We start from the raw sequence: 17042 nt of genomic DNA on the forward strand, positions 1-17042 counted from the left end.
TTTTCTATACACAAGGCAATCATCAGCAAACAGTCTAACTGTGCTACTGATTTTATCAGGGATGTCGTTTACATATATAAAAGGAACACTTAGGGACCCAAAACAGTGCCTTGGGGTACAGCAAAAAAACATTGAGATATGATAAACAGTATTCACAATGGCAGCTGATGACCGAAATGGAAACAAGCTATAATTGTATTCAGTATGCAGATAGATCTCTACCAAAGACATCAGGATTCTTCTCATGCCTCGACAGATATTTTTTTTAAAGTATTCGCCTTACATGGCGACCGTTACTAAAAATCTACTCGCCAAAACACAAAATGCACTCGCCGCTAGGATTGCTGTTTAAGTCTCCATAGTTTACAGAACGACAACATCAATACTTTATGTGAGCAAAGGTTAGGCACTTAGGCAGATACATGGTGCTACGTAATTGCACATTGGAAAATTATGTTTCTGTGCAGTATGAAAAGTAAACTTTTTCCACCAAAAATAAGTGATGAACAAAGTAAGGCATATCGCAGAATCAAGCAGCTGGGCCTACTGTAGTGTCTCAAACAATTTAAAGAGAAACATCAGCAAAAAATACATACGAGGATAGCTTGGCCTCTTTTACATTAGGGCGACATTTCCCCCAATTAATTATCTTGTCTTATAGCTGTAGATTGGTGCGCGAAAAATATCGCTATTACTCCAATATAATGCCTTTACGCAATAAAAATCTAAGGTTGAAAGAGCATCTATCTTCCACTCGAAACTGGTGTTGAGTGTAAACAGCAAAATTGTCTGAAAAAAATATATATGCGAATTATGACTGAGGGCATGTAGGAAATGCCTGGAAAAAAATGGGAGATGTTTGGCCACCTTAAAGGTAGTCAGTATAGGCCCAAAATTATAGCACGCTATAAGAAAGAAACTAATACAGATCACTGGAGGTCAACCTGAGGTCAAAGGTCACCCAGATGCAGGTCGACTATTGGACTACAATAGCGTATCTCCCAACCTTGACAGACATTTTGTTCTCATGTTATTTCGAAAATACTGGTTTTTGACCACTAATTGACCTTTGCTGACCCTTGATCACATGACCATTATGTTTGCAAACGTCCACATACCCCATTTACAACTATTCCCATAATATCAACCATGTCCGACCAGGTCAGTAGGAGTTTCACAAGTTATTGCACACAAAAAACACATTTTGACCATAATTGACCTTTAGTGACATTGGATCACATAACGTTTTTTTAGGGGAAAGTGCCCCTACCTTATTCATATTGCAATGCACCATCGGTTGACTGTTTTAAGCATCTCTTAAAACTCATTTATTCCAAAAATTTACAGTGATTTGACTTGCATATTTGTGTACTTGTTTAAGCGCTTTGAGGCCTTTGCATATTAAAAGCGCTCTATAAATATTTGCTTATTATTATTATTATTAACAACTTGTCCCAATATATCAGCCACGTCAGACTACATGACACAAATTGTTGCAAAAATTAGGATAAATTGGCAGTTTTTTGCACATAAGCAACCTTGAAGGACCTTGGATGACCTAATGGTTTTTATCAAAACTATTCCCCTTGTGTACAGGCGACTGGGTTGACTCTGGATAGACTACGAGGGGCAACCAGGAGCCGGAAGGATTGGAGGATGAAGTCATGGTCATCACCAGGGGTCGGACACGACTCGACGGCACAAGGTGATTCCCCTTGATGATGTGAAATCTCTCCTAAATTTGTTATGTGATCCAATGTACACACAATGTTATTGCCAATAAGGTATCAGAACCAACTCTTAGCCCCTCATAACTTGAGAACTGGGTGTCCAATTGAAAAGCCCTTTTTTGTCTAAGATATACACATTTGAAGTTTTGATAAATCTGGGAAATCCATTAAATATATATGCTTACTATGACGTAGAGTGTTGCCCTCATCAAATTTCGTATTTTAGCCATTAATAAAGTATCCCCTTTACAGTAAGTGTAGATAATGTGACGATCCTCTTTTCAAAGAAGACATAATATTATTATTTTTAAATCACCTGAGGCAAACAAACCTGTGTTCAGTGTCCTTGAAACAGAGGTTTAACCAGAATGCAAAATGCGTTGAGGTTTCGATGACTTCAATGCACTAGACTTCTGCTAGTTAGTATAACCAGAACTAGCTGTTACAATAACATTATGGCATGCTAACACAGGTCAGTCTGTACGTGGTTATACACACCTCCATCAAAACAATAGGGTTCTTGTACTCAATGTTATGAATCCGCACACCAAGTATTACAAACCAAACCAAATCTCTAAAAACTTCGCACATTAAGGTTGCAGAGGAGTCCACTTATCGACAATTTAGATTGGAATATGCCCACGAAACTTCAAAGAATCAACTTGAAAGAAACTAATACAGGTCACTGGAGGTCAACCTGAGGTCAAAGGTCACCTAAATGCAGGTCGACTATTGTATTACAAACAATAGCGTAACTCCCAACCTTGATGGACATTTGGTTCTCAAGTTGTTGCAAAAATACTAGTTTTTTTACCCCTGATTGACCTTTGTTGACATTGGATCACATGACTGTTATGTTTTGAAACAATCTCTTACCCCATTCACAACTAGTCCACAAATATCAACCATGTGAGACCATGTCAATGGTAGTTTCACAAGTTATTGCCAAAAAACACATTTTGACCCATAATTGACCTTTGGTGACCTTGGATCACATCACGTTTTGTTTTAGAAAACGTGCCCCAACTTCATTCACAACTTGTCCCAATATATCAGCCATGTCAGACTTGCACTGCATCTATTACACCGCACCACCTACATCCTAGGTCAGTGCTGGGTTTCAAATTCGTGGTACCTGTGCAACTTACATCCAACCAGAACTACCAATGATCTACAAATATTTTCTAGAGAAGGCATGCTTCGGCATTCAAGTGCACTATTCCATCGAAATCACATCAACTCTTTAGCAAAATATCCATACGGATGAGTGACAAGTGTTGCAGAAGCTCTAGCACTTTTATATATCTATGGTCTGCAAGCAAGCCTTGGAAGACACTGTTACACACACACACATGTATGTAGCTATGTACATAGCAATTCAGGACTTCTAGCGATACACTTAAATCAATGGGGATATTGTCGCGAGTTCAAATTCATATCTACGGATGCCCATAAGATCATTTTCAATTGTCAATAGGCTCTCCTATTCTTATGAGGCGAATCGCCCATGTCATCTACTTATAGGCTGGACGATGGGAGATACCGTATATTATGAAAAGGTTTTTACAAGTTGACCCCTGGTGACCCTAAATGACCTTCGACATTCACCAAAAACGATAGGCTTTTTTGTACTTAATGTGGTCAACCTACATACCAAATATGAAATCAATCCAAGCTTTGCTTCTTGAGATATCATGTTTACAAGCTTTTCACTATTTGACCCCTGGTGACCCCAAGTGACCTTTGACCTACACCAAAAACAATAGGCTTCATGTACTAAATGTGGTACTTCTACATACAAAATATGAGATCAGTCCAAGCTTTGTTTGTTGAGATATCATGTTTACAAGCTTTTCACTATTTGACCCCTGGTGACCTTAAATGACCTCTGACCTACACCAAAAACAATAGGCTTCTTGTACTCCATAAGGTTCTCCTATGTACCAAATATGAGAACTGTCCAAGCTTCCCTTCTTGAGATATCGTGTTTAGTGTTTACAAGCTGGGTGTCACAAACGCACGCACACACACACACACACGCATGATTGCAAAGGTTACGATTATCATCGAAACCAAAAAACAAAAGAATAACATAACTAAGTTATGCTGTCACTCCCATTACATTACAGTATCAATGTGCATAATTAGTCATAAATGAAACTGGAAAGAGGAAAACTTGCAAAAAGAAGTTGTAAATAGGTACATCTTTGAAGAATGTTTACTAAATATGCCTACTACTGTAGAGTGATAATGACAATGTTGTTGCTACTGTAGGTGTCCATAGACCTTGAAGGGTTCTCCCCTATGTGTTCTTACATGCTACCTCAGAGCGCCATATAATGAAAAATGTTGGCCCCAATATTCACATTGATAGGCTTCTATCCTGTATTTGTACCTTCATGTACCCTCAATTGTCGAAATTCAGCAAATGTTTTCTTACAGTAGTTACACTGATGAGGCTTCTCTCTAGTAAGTGTTCTTTCATGGCTCTTCAAAGTAGAAGCTTTGGGGTAAACTTTTTGTCGCAGTAGTTACACTGATAAGGCGTCTCTGATTCTCTCCTGTATGTCTTCTTTCATGTTCCCTCAAATTATGAGACAGAGCAAACTTTTTGTCACAGTAGGTACACTGATAAGGCTTCTCTCCTGTATGTGTTCTCTCATGTCTACTCAATTTTCCAGATACAACAAACTTTTTCTTGCAGTAGTTACAGTGATAAGGCTTCTCTCCTGTATGTATTCTTTCATGTTCCCTCAAATTTTGAGACAGAGCAAACATTTTCTTGCAGTACCTACACTGATAAGGCTTCTCTCCTGTGTGTGTTCTTTCATGGCGCTTCAGATTAGCAGCTTGGCTAAACTTTTTATCACAGAAGTTACACTGATAAGGCTTCTCTCCTGTATGTGTTCTTTCATGTGTCCTCATTTGTCCAGACTCAGCAAACTTTTTGTCACAGTAGTTACACTGATAAGGCTTCTCTCCTGTATGTGTTCTTTCATGTCTCCTCAATTTTCCAGGTACAACAAACTTTTTCTCACAGAAGTTACACTGATAAGGCTTCTCTCCTGTATGTGTTCTCTCATGTACCCATAATTGTCCATAATGAGCAAACATTTTCTTGCAGTATTTACACTGATAAGGTTTCTCTCCTGTATGTATTCTTTCATGGCTCTTCAGATGAGCAGGTTGGGTAAACTTTTCATCACAGTAGTTACACTGATAAGGCTTCTCTCCTGTGTGTGTTCTTACATGTCTGTTCAAATGCCAAGATGCAGCAAACTGTTTGCCACAGTACTTGCACTGATAAGGCTTCTCTCCTGGATGTGTTTTTGCATGTTTTTTTACACTTCCAGAGTAAGAAAACAGCTTGTTGCCATCACTTCTTTCATCAGGATTCTCTCCTCTATGAAGTGTACAATTCTCTGTCTGATTTGGTTTCCCTATTATTTGTTTAGTATCGCCAGATGATGATTCTCCATTACTGGCCTCATCCTCCAGGCTGAATAGAACATGACATGAGTAGCTATCAACTGGTTCCACAGACTCATTTTCTTCCTTTGTAACATCCTGTTGATGTCCTTGGTGATGTGAGTGAGCAATGTATCCAGAGGTCAGTCCCTGCAATACTGAGAATTTAAGCAACACATGAGGTGACATAATGACAACAGAAAACAAACTGTTTTAGTGATTCCATGAAAATTCCATTTAGGACTACAGATAAGATTTGCTTTCAATATTGCGCTTTGTAAGAGATTTGGAAGGTTCTTGCACTGATCAATGTGAAATTGTTCACAAGGCTATTTTTGTTACATTGGTTTACTTAACAGCTTCTGCATGGGCCTAATCAATATACATTAGTAAAGGCTTCATAATTGACGCAACTTTGTAACTGACCCACCTTCGAATTGTACTAGCAACGATACAACAGACGACCTTTACTTTTTGCAGCGAAGCGGAGCTACATATTTCACAAGTTTGAATCCATTTCAGGTATGTGCTGATCAAATTGTGATTTTATTGAGCTTTTAACAACCTCCCCAGCTTTGCACATATTTTGGGCATTTGGAAATAAAACTCTCTTAAAATAACCAAAATTAACTCAACATTATATCATTACTCTCTGGGATCTGACCTGTCTGAGCTCAGAGCATAGCAAATAGCATCCAGACTTCCAGAGTCAATGAATGTATACTTACAATCAGCTTATGAATGATGCAATGTGTCAGTTTAGGGGTACAGTATGAAAGTACAGTACTTGACATACTGTAGCAGACATTTTGTGGTTAAATTCTCCTCAATTGTACGTTGTGTAGGCACAAAACCATGAATATTTTGAGATAATTACATTTCTGAGGATCTATACATATCAAAATCGCATACACTTGAGTGATGTGGTTCTTTCCTTGATAGATATCGTTTATCAAACCCTCAAGTGCGCCAATCATGAGCCCACCATGCTATGGTAATACAATACAATCTTTCGCGGAACCGTTACCAGTAGTATCGTGCACAGATGACCCTGGTTCCAGCTTTACGGAAATCTGAAACATTTTGTTTCCCGTGGATCTGTACTCGGTTGATGATCTTCTGCTATTGATCCGTTTTGTCTTACGAATTTCTTATGTATCCTTTGTAACATTTGAAAATAATGCATTACCCAAACATGTTATTGACGTTGCAGCATGGAACTAAAATTGGAGAGATTTCACACAAATGATGATATTTATGCATAGGCCATAGAACTAAAATAAATCCACTTCTATGGTGCGGTGTAAACGGATGCAAGTTCCGAAACGCATCAGTCGACGGAACGCCAAAACAAACCCCATAGGTGGCGTTGCTTCACCTTTGTTAATTTCTTCAGGACCACAAAACCCGTGACATGTGTGTCACCTTCAACAGCTGCAGGGCTACATTCCACCCCTTACAAACATCTTCATTCATTTAGAATTTGCCCATTTCCATACAGGTCTTCGAAACGCTGTGTACATCACTGCACCATTAATCTACATGGCGGTCTCACAGAACAGCTGCACATGCACTCCTCCCCTACCATGAATGCCCTATCAATAAAAACTCTGGATAGCCCACTGATTTTCACAGATAAATGAGTCAATTAGTCAGAAAATAACATACAGTAGCTCTGTTTATATGAAAGATAGTAACTAAAATAATATCCTTCTTTAGTACAGTTCATGTTGGTTCAGTTCACATAGCCTAGGCCAGTCCAAGCTTCCACATAGTTGCTACTCTAGCTTAAGTGTACTCCTGTAAATACTCCATGTAATGTAACTCCACATTGACTCTTGGGGTAAGTAAGTCACTTAAAGGCTTCCCACTGTACATACTGAAGACGTACCACATATATGAATGAGATTGAAATCTACTGACAAAAGGAACTTCTGAGAGCCAGTTGGTTTATTGATTCGTTGCTTTATTTTGTATGAAAACATTCAACAGTAAATTTGATCTCTGTTGTCCTCAAATGACCTGTGACCTCTGAGATCCCCAGTCTACAATGGTAAACGTTTGATAATTTCACAGGAAATTTATCTTCTTTGTTATTTAAGAAACAGACATGAAAGCACACTCCCAGGGATAGCTTGAGAAATATTTCCAGTATTTGTTCCTAAGGAATTGCAGGTGGTTAAGAGTGAAATCTATAACATTAGATGACATTCAACATGATATTTCATGTGCTTACATATATTTTCCTTGGGTTAACAATTTATATCATTCAGTTGTAGTGTAATGAAATAGTAATACTGCCTCTTTGATGTTACCGAAAAACTCCATCGAGACACCGTACAGGCCCTTTATATATTTATCTAGGTCATGGATTCAGTTTTCCCACGAGAAGTCTTAACTATCTTATTGAATCTTGTTACAGGGCCTTTTCCCAAAATAGATTCCATTGTGTCTGTAGAACATTCGAGAAGGTTCTTCTCACGTGGTATGGAAGTTTCCATAGAAAGGGGTGGACTTCCAAACTCCCAACCAATCAGGGCAGATCAGTCATTTATCCAATGATTTTTATATCGTTAAGCTAATGCAGGATGAGCAGGTTATTGGCTGCCTTCTGATTATGCGCAGAGGGATTTCAGTAGAGTAAGGTATAAAAGGCGGCATGGGTCCCGCAAGTTCTTCACTTCGTCACCATTTCATCACCCCTTCGAATTGCGTAATTGACGGAGTTAAATCATTGTAATTTTGTTTGTAAGAGAATCGACAGAGAAGAAATTATACCGAATCACTAATTAAATCCAATCTTGTGAAATTGTTTTTCTGAGAACTCATTGTTTTCTTCTATCTTCCGTTCGAGACGTCTCCTGAAGAAGCATAAAATACGGCATCAAGATAACCCCAGTACCTTTCCATCGCGAGTCCCAATACAATATTACATGTCGGAGGAGCGGGCTCGTCATAATATTACAGTAACTAACTACTAGTTCTCTGTGTCACAGAGGCATGCGAACAAGAAATAAGGGCATGAACAAGTAGTTGAATTTTACAGAGTATATTAAATCACCATGATATTTCATGTGCTTACCTATTTCCCTGGTGATAAACAAAATGACATTCAGTAGTAGGTATACTAAAACAACTAGTTCTCTGTATTGATAAACTGAAGTTCATATTTAGACATAATGTTACAAGAGTATTTACATATTATGAATGCTAAATGTTTCTCCTGTGTATATTCTTTGAAGTCTTTTCCAATTGCTGAACTACTAAGGCTTTGCTCCGGTAGGTGTTTTTCCATTTACTCTACCCTTCCAACTTCCAAACCAGGCGCGTATCCAGGATTTTCTAACCCGGGGGGCGCGAATTACTATCTAAGCGGAGCGCCACCATCGGTTGGCGCGGAGCGTACAAGAAAATTTCTGGTTTAGATACCCACCAATTCACCGGAAATGGCCCTTCTCGGGCTTGAAAATGACCAACCAGATGTACACTTTTACCTGAGAACCAAGTTTTTCGTAATAGTTTTTTTCCATCCATTGATTGTCACCAGTCACACATCATGTTCGAACTCATTGCATGTCCTATGGATCATTGCTTTTGTAGGTGATTCTACGTCACGGCCCACAATATCCGAAAGCCCCACTTTTCAAGGTTTTAAGCCCATTATTTGTTGAGAATTTGAAAATTCACATTTCTCGTGAATAAAATCACTTTAAAACATACCCATAATGTTGCCCAAAATTCAATCTATGGACAACCAATATAGAAAAACCTCCTTGAACCCCTAACAGACAGGTCAAAATTGCACGAGTAGAGGAAAGTATGATGAAGAATGTTGGTGAGGAAATTTTGGAAAATTCAGACACAGTTAATTTATTGGTGTAGAAATATTGCAATCTCTTATAATGGCTATTATAAAACTTGGTTGAAGGAAATGAAAAATAGCAGATATTTCCGATATGAGGTATATCGAAACCGAACACTACACACATAGGCGTAGGTCCCGTAGGAGGTGGGGGCTGCAGCCCCCCCCCCCCCCCCGCAACCAATTTTTATTCGGGCACCTACTGAAAGAAAAATAAATAGCAATGAATAGCTTAAAAATGATCTCCTTGGTAATTAAAATAAAGTTCTAAGCTTGGCCGACATTACTACTGTAAAAGAGAGTTTTGACATAAATTGATCTGTATATGCTTTTTTTTCATCTACATAAGACATTTGGTTGTTTACATTAGCATCCGGCGGTACACTTTGCAACTTTCACGGACCGTAAGGTACACGATGCCATACAATGTAATGACTGATGCTTGCTTATATGATATTGGCATCGATATGTTGAACGCGCGCTAAGCGCGCGAAAAATGTTGGCTTTTTTTTTCGGGCAAGTCGTTACAGCCCCAAATCCAATTTGGCTCCTACGCCTTTGACTACACACATAGACAGTTTTTGAGGCTGTTCATCGTGGAACATGCATTTCAATGCTCACTGATATTATGTTATATCTGCTCTTTGCTTTACAAATTCGAACAGGCGTGTAGCGAGTAATTGCCAAGGGAGGGGCGAAGCCTGTAGGCAAACTATTTAAGCGAAGCGCCACCATGAGTTGGCGCGAAGCGTACAAGAAAAATTTTGGCCGAAAATGCCTCCCAGATCGCTGGAAATGACACTTCCCAGGCCTTGTAAGTTGCATCTAAGCATTGTCTATTTTGAAATTACTAGCGATGTCGTAAAGAAAATTTGCTCGGGGGGGGGGGGGGCGGTCGCCCCCTTCCCGAAATGCGTCATGTTCCCCGACGACTCGGTCGAGTTCAAGACCAGCCACAGTTGGTTCCATATAGCACAATTGTACAATTGTTAAGGCGTCCATACACACACACGCGTTATGATAGACCATATATAGTATTTATATAGATACATTAGTGAGAGAGGAAAAATGGAAACGTCAAAAATGGAGTTGTCGTTGTAAGGGGTAGGGTGAGGCGCACACCCCCTCCGTAATCCTTGATCTGTCACTGGCTACCCTGTGTATATAATTGGGATCAGCGCTTTAACTATGACTGTTCCTCTTTCTCTTCCCGAGGCCTTGGCTATCTTCTACTCCCTCCTTTTCTCCTTTTTCTCTCTTTTTTCTTTTCCCTTCCTTTCTCTCCTCCTTTTCTTTTTTCCCCCTCCTTTTCCCTTTTTTCTTCTCTTTTTTTCTCTCCTCTTTTCCTTACCCGGGGGGCGCGCGCCCCCAACGCCCCCCCCTGGATACGCACCTGCAAACTGAGCCAAGAATTTGGGCCATGTGCAGTCTCTCTAGTGTGTGTTCATTCTTGTGTGTGTTCCTCCATGTGTCTTCCAGATTAAACAAACTTTGCTTATTTTTCTCTACGGTATGTATTCACATCTCCTCAATTGACCAGATAAGCAAAGATTTTCTTTAAGAAGTGACACTGATAATGCTTCTCCCATGTGTAATTTTCCTTCCTTTTGTCTACAAGCTTTTTTTCACCATAGTTAAACTTATGTTCTAGTTCTTTCATGTGTTACCAGACAACCCAAAATAATGGAATATTTTTTCCACAATAAAGCTACATTCATCCCTATACTGTATTTATAATTTCTTGTGCCATCACAGAATCAGATTTCAAGAGCAAACATTTTGTCACATTTAACTACATTGATAAGGTTTCTCTCCTGTATGATATCTTTCATGTGCCTAAACACATGTAAGTTCATTCATTAGGCTGTTCTCCTCAATGTTGTCTCTTCCCTATGTGTTCTTACATGCTACCTCAGAGCTCCAGATAAAGACAAATTGTTGGCTCCGATATTCACATTGATAGGCTTCTATCCTGCATTTGTCCAGAATCAGCAAACATTTTCATACAGTAGTTTTACTGACAAGGCTTCTCTCCGGTGTGTTGTCTTTCATGGCTCTTCAAACTAGCAGCACGGGCAAAGTTATTGTCACAGTACTTGCACTGATAGGACCTGTCTCCTGTATGTATTCTTTCATGTGTCCTCAAACTTCCAGATAAAGCAAATGTTTCCTTACAATAGCTGCACCGATAAGGCTTCTCTCCTGTGTGTCTTCTTTCATGTTTCCTCAATTGTCCAGATTCAGCAAACATTTTCTTACAGTATTTACACTGATAACGCTTCTTTCTTGTGTGTGTTCTTTCATGTCTCCTCATTTGTCCAGAATAAGCAAACTGTGTCTTACAGTAACTACACTGATACGGTTTTTCTCCTGTATGTGTTCTTTCATGGCGCTTCAAATGGGCAGATTGGGGAAACTTTTTCTCACAGAAGTTACACTGATAAGGCTTCTCTCCTGTATGTGTTCTTTCATGTACCTTTAATTGTCCATAATAAGCAAACTTTGTCTTACAGTATTTAAACGGATAAGGTTTCTCTCCTGTATGTGTTCTTTCATGGCTCTTCAAACTAGCAGGTTGGGTAAACCCCCTTTGTAACAATACTGTAGTTACACTGATAAGGTTTCTCTCCTGTATGTGTTCTTTCATGGCGCTTCAAATGGGCAGATTGGGGAAACTTTTTCTCACAGAAGTTACACTGATAAGGCTTCTCTCCTGTATGTGTTCTTTCATGTACCTTTAATTGTCCATAATGAGCAAACTTTGTCTTACAGTATTTACACGGATAAGGTTACTCTCCTGTGTGTGTTCTTTCATGGTATTTCAAACTAGCAGAGTGGGTAAACTTTTTGTCACAATAGTTACACTGATAAGGCTTTTCTCCTGTGTGTGTTCTTACATGTCTCTTCAATTGTCCAGATGCAGCAAACTTTTTGTCACAGCAGTTACACTGATAAGGCTTCAATCCTGTGTGTCGTCTTTCATGGCTCTTCACATAAGCAGCCTGAGCAAAGTTTTTGTCACAGTACTTGCACTGATAGGACCTGTCTCCTGTATGTATATTTTCATGTGACCTCAAACTTGCAGATACAGAAAACGTTTTCTTACAATAGCTGCACTGATAAGGCTTCTCACCTGTGTGACTTCTTTCATGTATCCTCATTTTACTAGAATAAGCAAACATTTTCTTACAGTAGCTACACTGATAAGCCTTCTCTCCTGTGTGTGTTATTTCATGCCTCTTCACAGTAGTAGCTTCTGCAAACTTTTTGTCACAGTAGTTACATTGATAAGGCTTCTCTCCTGTGTGGGTTCTTTCATGTCTCCTTACTTTTCCACATTCAGCAAACATTTTCTTACAGTATTTACACTTATAAGGCTTCTCTCCTGTGTGCATTCTTTCATGTATCTTTAATTGTCCAGAATAAGCAAACTTTGTCTTACAGTAGCTACACTGATAAGGTTTCTCTCCTGTATGTGTTCTTTCATGGCGTTTCAAACTACCAGCTTGGGTAAACTTTTTGTCACAGTAGTTACACTGATAGGACCTCTCTCCTGCATGTGTGTTTTCATGTTTTTCCACACTTCCAGAGTGAGTAAACAGATTGTTGCCATCACTACTTTCATCAGGATTCTCTTCTCTATTAAGTGTACAAATCTCTGTATTTTCTGGTTTTACTATATTTTTTTTTGAATCATCAGGGTATTCTTCTCCATTATTGACCTCATCCTCCAGGCTGAATAAAACATGACATGAGTAGCTATCGACTGGTTCCCCAGACTCATTTTCTTCCTTCTTAACATCCTGTTGATGTCCTTGGTGATGTGAGTGAGCAATGTGTCCAGAGGACAGTCCCTGCGATACTGAAAAATGAAGCAAAAACGAGGTGAAATAATGAAAACAGAAACCAACCTTTTTATTTATTCTACTTTTCTTAAATGAGAATTATTACATTTAGGACTGCAGATAAGATTTGCTATCTACCTTGTTATTTGAAAGTGATCAGGAAGGTTCTTGCACTGATCAATATGAAATTGTTCACAAGGCTATTTTTTGTACTTTGACCCATGGTCACCTCAGATGACCACTGACCTTTACAGTAACCACAATCATAATCTTTTTGGTGTTTAAATTATTTTCTGGTGGTTGAAGGTGATGTAAATTACAAAATTGTTGAAAATGTTATCATATCATATTGCATCAACAAGGACTGATTTTTGTAAATTTTGTGATTAGTATATGAATCTGTCAACTGGGGAATGGATTAAATGCATTGAAGACTTGCCCCAAACAGTGTACTGCCCTCTGAAAAAAAGTTAACTTTCTGTTGCTTGCAAGTTTTCTTCTTGTGAATACAAACTTCAGACAGTACTTAATGAAACAAGATATCTTGTTATCTGTTTTCTAGACCTTAGTTGTCCATCGCTGCTATGTACACTGTGTTGTGGGTATTGACCGTAGCTGCATACATTGACTGTACACTAGTGTCTCAATACCGAAGGTAGCAAGCTGTGTGTGTATTTTCTGGGATCGATGGTGGTGTCTAACACTTCTGTTACAACTCATTCGAAACTAGGTCAGATTACCTGCAATAGACGTTCCTTTTTGTGCGAGTCTTCACACCCTTTAATGAGCAGGGTGAACACAAAAGAGATAGATGTAAGAGGATAAGTAGACAAGGGAGGAAGAGAAGAAAGAAACCAACAGGGGAAAGAGGGTAGGAAGGAGATAACTTTTTGTGAATGACAACTAAGCAAAATCTTGCTCCCTTTTGGCAGATATCCAATTTTTACATGTATGTCATTGTATCCACCACACAAAGCACTTTTTACATTACCAAGGAACAGTTTGCCTAAGAAAGTTGTACTTGCAAGTAGTAGTGTGAATGGGTTTAAGAATGCATTGTAATCGGGTCTGAGTGTTTGTGTCTTCAGCTTTTTTTATCTCTCCTATACTAGGGTCCTTGATGGGGACTTCAGTGTCCCTCCTGATCGTTTTCTTCTACCAAACTTAACTATCCCACTTTTCCCAGTCTGAATTATATCTACTACTTTTCTTCAGATCCCAACTTCTGGATAAACGTTTACAGGGAAAGCTGGGTACAGCTGTTAAGCCCATTATTTATAGTTACTCAAATACGATATAACTAGACTATTCGCGGAACCGTTACCTGTGTTAACAGTGCTATCGTGAGACGGTGACCCTGGTTCCACCTTTACGGAGATCTGAAACATTTTGTTTCCCGTGGATAAGTGCTCGGTTGATGATCTTCTGCTTGTTTTGCGGTTGATCCGTTTCGTCTTGTAATCAGTTTAAATTTTACACTGCGTAATATTAAACCAGAAAACGAAAACGTTTAGTTGTTCCGATACCCAAACGTATTCGTACTTTGTGCACTCAGCCATACATGTTTATAATACGTACGTACCAGAGCCGTATATTTAGATAAACGGCTCTGGTACGTACCAAACTGAAAAGGGATAATCTTTTGACTGAGTAGTGTATCGTTGTACTAAACATAGAAATTGAAGTTCAATTTCTATGCCGTAATTTGTACCCTATATTATTGTAGAGTAGCGGGGACCATAGAAATTTAATCAATTTCTATGGTGGGGACAAACTAGAACGAATGACAGCGAATGACAATTGACTTTGTACAGAGTTAATTATCATTCGCGAATGACACCAAATGCCGAACGAATGACAACGAAGGACAGTGGTGTGAAGTGATAAAATGAGTGGAGTAAATGCGGTTATTGGTTTTCTGCGCAAAAAGGATTTGAGGAAAATCGCATGTTACGTGGTTGCAGGGTTTTGGTGTAATTTACGGATAGAAACCACAGGGAGAGTTTTTGTGTGAGAATGCGCTTGAGTGCTGTGCTTTTGACATTTACCTCTGTAGATTAATATAGAAAGATAACTGAAGCCGTTTCAAGAGTATAGTATTGTTAGTTTCTAACAATTAATATCAGAAAAAATGACGTTAACTTTACTTTTTAAAATCAGACTTACAATTTCGCTTACCATAAGGTGCGTTTGTATCTTGTCCGTACTAGAGACTAGTCCGTACTTTACTAGATCTGTAAGCCACGCACTTCGCGTCCACTCGGTTTGCGTGGCTTAAATATACCCACGAAGTCTGAACTGTGATATCCGGTTGAAGCAAATGTCTGTGCTGTCATTACTGTCATTCGTTTTAGTGTGTACAACATATTGTCATTCGTTTTAGTAACAACCCGATTTGTGTACTCTTAGTTTAGTTTAGTAGGGGAAAAAAAGGATCAGAAAGAACACTTGAGTCCCTATCAAGGACCCTTTAGGAGAGGGGGCAAAAACAGACGACACAAAAATCAGACCCGATTCCTATAAGAAAATTGCTTGTGACCAGAAACTTTACTTTATATATGGGCCTATTAATTTTTTGGGACCAAAATCGTTTTGGGCCAAATCAATTTTCGAATAAAATGTGTTTCGATTTAAACCAAAATATGTTACAGGCGTACCATGGAGGGGGGGGGGATGGTCTGCGCAAATAGGGAGGGGGGATAGCCATGCCCGCTCAACCTCGGGGCTCAGTCGGGGAAATTTGAAAACGTCCACACTGGTAGCGACGCGTGCTGTGTGACCAATCATTGCCCCTTGTTAAAATACATAACTATCGGGCGTATGGAAAGCCATTTTCACATTTAATAAGGAATTTCAGATATCTCGAAATAATTTCAGATATCTCGAAATAATTTCAGATATCTCAAATTAAATTACAGATATCTCCAATTGATTTAAGATATCTACAAATAATTGCATATATCTTAAAATCAATTTCAGATATCTTGAAATACCAGAGAATTTCAGATATCTGACACTGAATTCGAGATATCTGAAATTGAATTCGAGATATCTGAAATTGAATTCGAGATATCTGAAATTGAATTCAGGATATCTGCAATTCTATTTCAGATATCTGAAATAGAATATCAGATATCTCGAGTTCAATTGCAGAGATCTCGAATTCAATTTTAGATAGGCTATCTGAAATATAATTTCAGATATCTTGAATTCAATTGCAGATATCTGAATTTGAATTTCAGATATCTCGAATTCAATTTCGTATATATCGAATTCAATTTCAGATATCTGAATTTGAATTTCAGATATCTCGAATTCAATTTAAGATATCTCGAATTTAATTTTAGATATCTGAAATAGAATTTAAGATATCTGAAATAAGAAACAATTTAAGATATCTCAAATTCCCGATTAAATGTTAAAATGGCTTTCCATACGGGCGGGTAAACGTGAAAATAGATATCGCTTTGAGCAGTAAAAAAAAGGCGCCTGCCGCGTGGACACAATACATCGCGGGGCACAAACCCAAAAAAATCCATCGCGCCGCTTGCAGTATTCTTTTTTTGGTCCTAAAGTTTGGACCTCGGACCTCTTATATACATGAAGCCCCAAGACAAATATTTGTGGACTCGTCAACATTTTTTGTTAAAACTCAACATTAGCATGCAGCTGATGGTCTTACATGAATTCAATACTCTAGGCCATTTATTACAAGATTTTTAAAGTACCTGAAGCCACAAGAAAAGTCTTGGTAACAACTAGACCACTAGATACATGACATGAAATGCCCCTTTCAGAAATTGACACAAATTGTGCAGCCTTGCATCTAATGATAAACATTTTAGTAAAAAAAACAAAGTCACTGATTCCTGCATATGAGTCTTATCAGTCTAAGAAGATGATCTTTCTTTCGAACAGTAACATGATATTTAAGCACTCTGCAAGGAAGCCAACTCTGAAGTTATCCAAGCATAATAAACAGTGGTCTTGCCTGGCCATGCAATTTGGGTACACAATAGTAATAAGCACCCAGCTCTACAGCTGGAGGTATGAACTCCAGTAGAACTTTCTGCTGAAAATCTGTACCTGTGGCCCATATATGGGGAATTCCAGAGTGTTCAGTTCTGTGAGGGGGCA

At 38.7% G+C, this 17042-nt stretch overlaps 3 protein-coding genes across 4 annotated transcripts in view; all 3 read right to left on the reverse strand.

Annotated features, from left to right (window-relative positions):
• The window catches only part of LOC139984984 (uncharacterized), a 29205-nt gene extending 22656 nt beyond the window's left edge, over nt 1-6549 (reverse strand). The window contains exon 1 of the mRNA XM_071999155.1: nt 6226-6549. Coding sequence (XP_071855256.1) covers nt 6226-6280 — 55 coding nt within the window. The 5' untranslated portion in view covers nt 6281-6549. The remainder of the gene's footprint in view (nt 1-6225) is intronic.
• The window catches only part of LOC139984987 (uncharacterized), a 32085-nt gene that overhangs the window by 14752 nt on the left and 291 nt on the right, over nt 1-17042 (reverse strand). Inside the window, exon 2 of one of the 2 annotated variants that reach the window (XM_071999160.1) lies at nt 14230-14383. In XM_071999160.1, coding sequence (XP_071855261.1) covers nt 14230-14293 — 64 coding nt within the window. In that variant the 5' untranslated portion in view covers nt 14294-14383. Of the gene's footprint in view, nt 1-14229; nt 14544-17042 lie in introns of those variants that run through there. The other variant, XM_071999159.1, reaches the window with a different exon arrangement.
• On the reverse strand, nt 6602-11854 carry LOC139984996 (uncharacterized). Its single transcript, XM_071999171.1, has one exon. The coding sequence runs from the start codon at nt 11705-11707 to the stop codon at nt 11075-11077; it is 633 nt and encodes a 210-aa protein (XP_071855272.1). The 5' UTR covers nt 11708-11854; the 3' UTR covers nt 6602-11074.

Source organism: Apostichopus japonicus, chromosome 17 (genome assembly GCF_037975245.1).
Source record: "Apostichopus japonicus isolate 1M-3 chromosome 17, ASM3797524v1, whole genome shotgun sequence".
NCBI lineage: Eukaryota > Metazoa > Echinodermata > Holothuroidea > Aspidochirotida > Stichopodidae > Apostichopus > Apostichopus japonicus.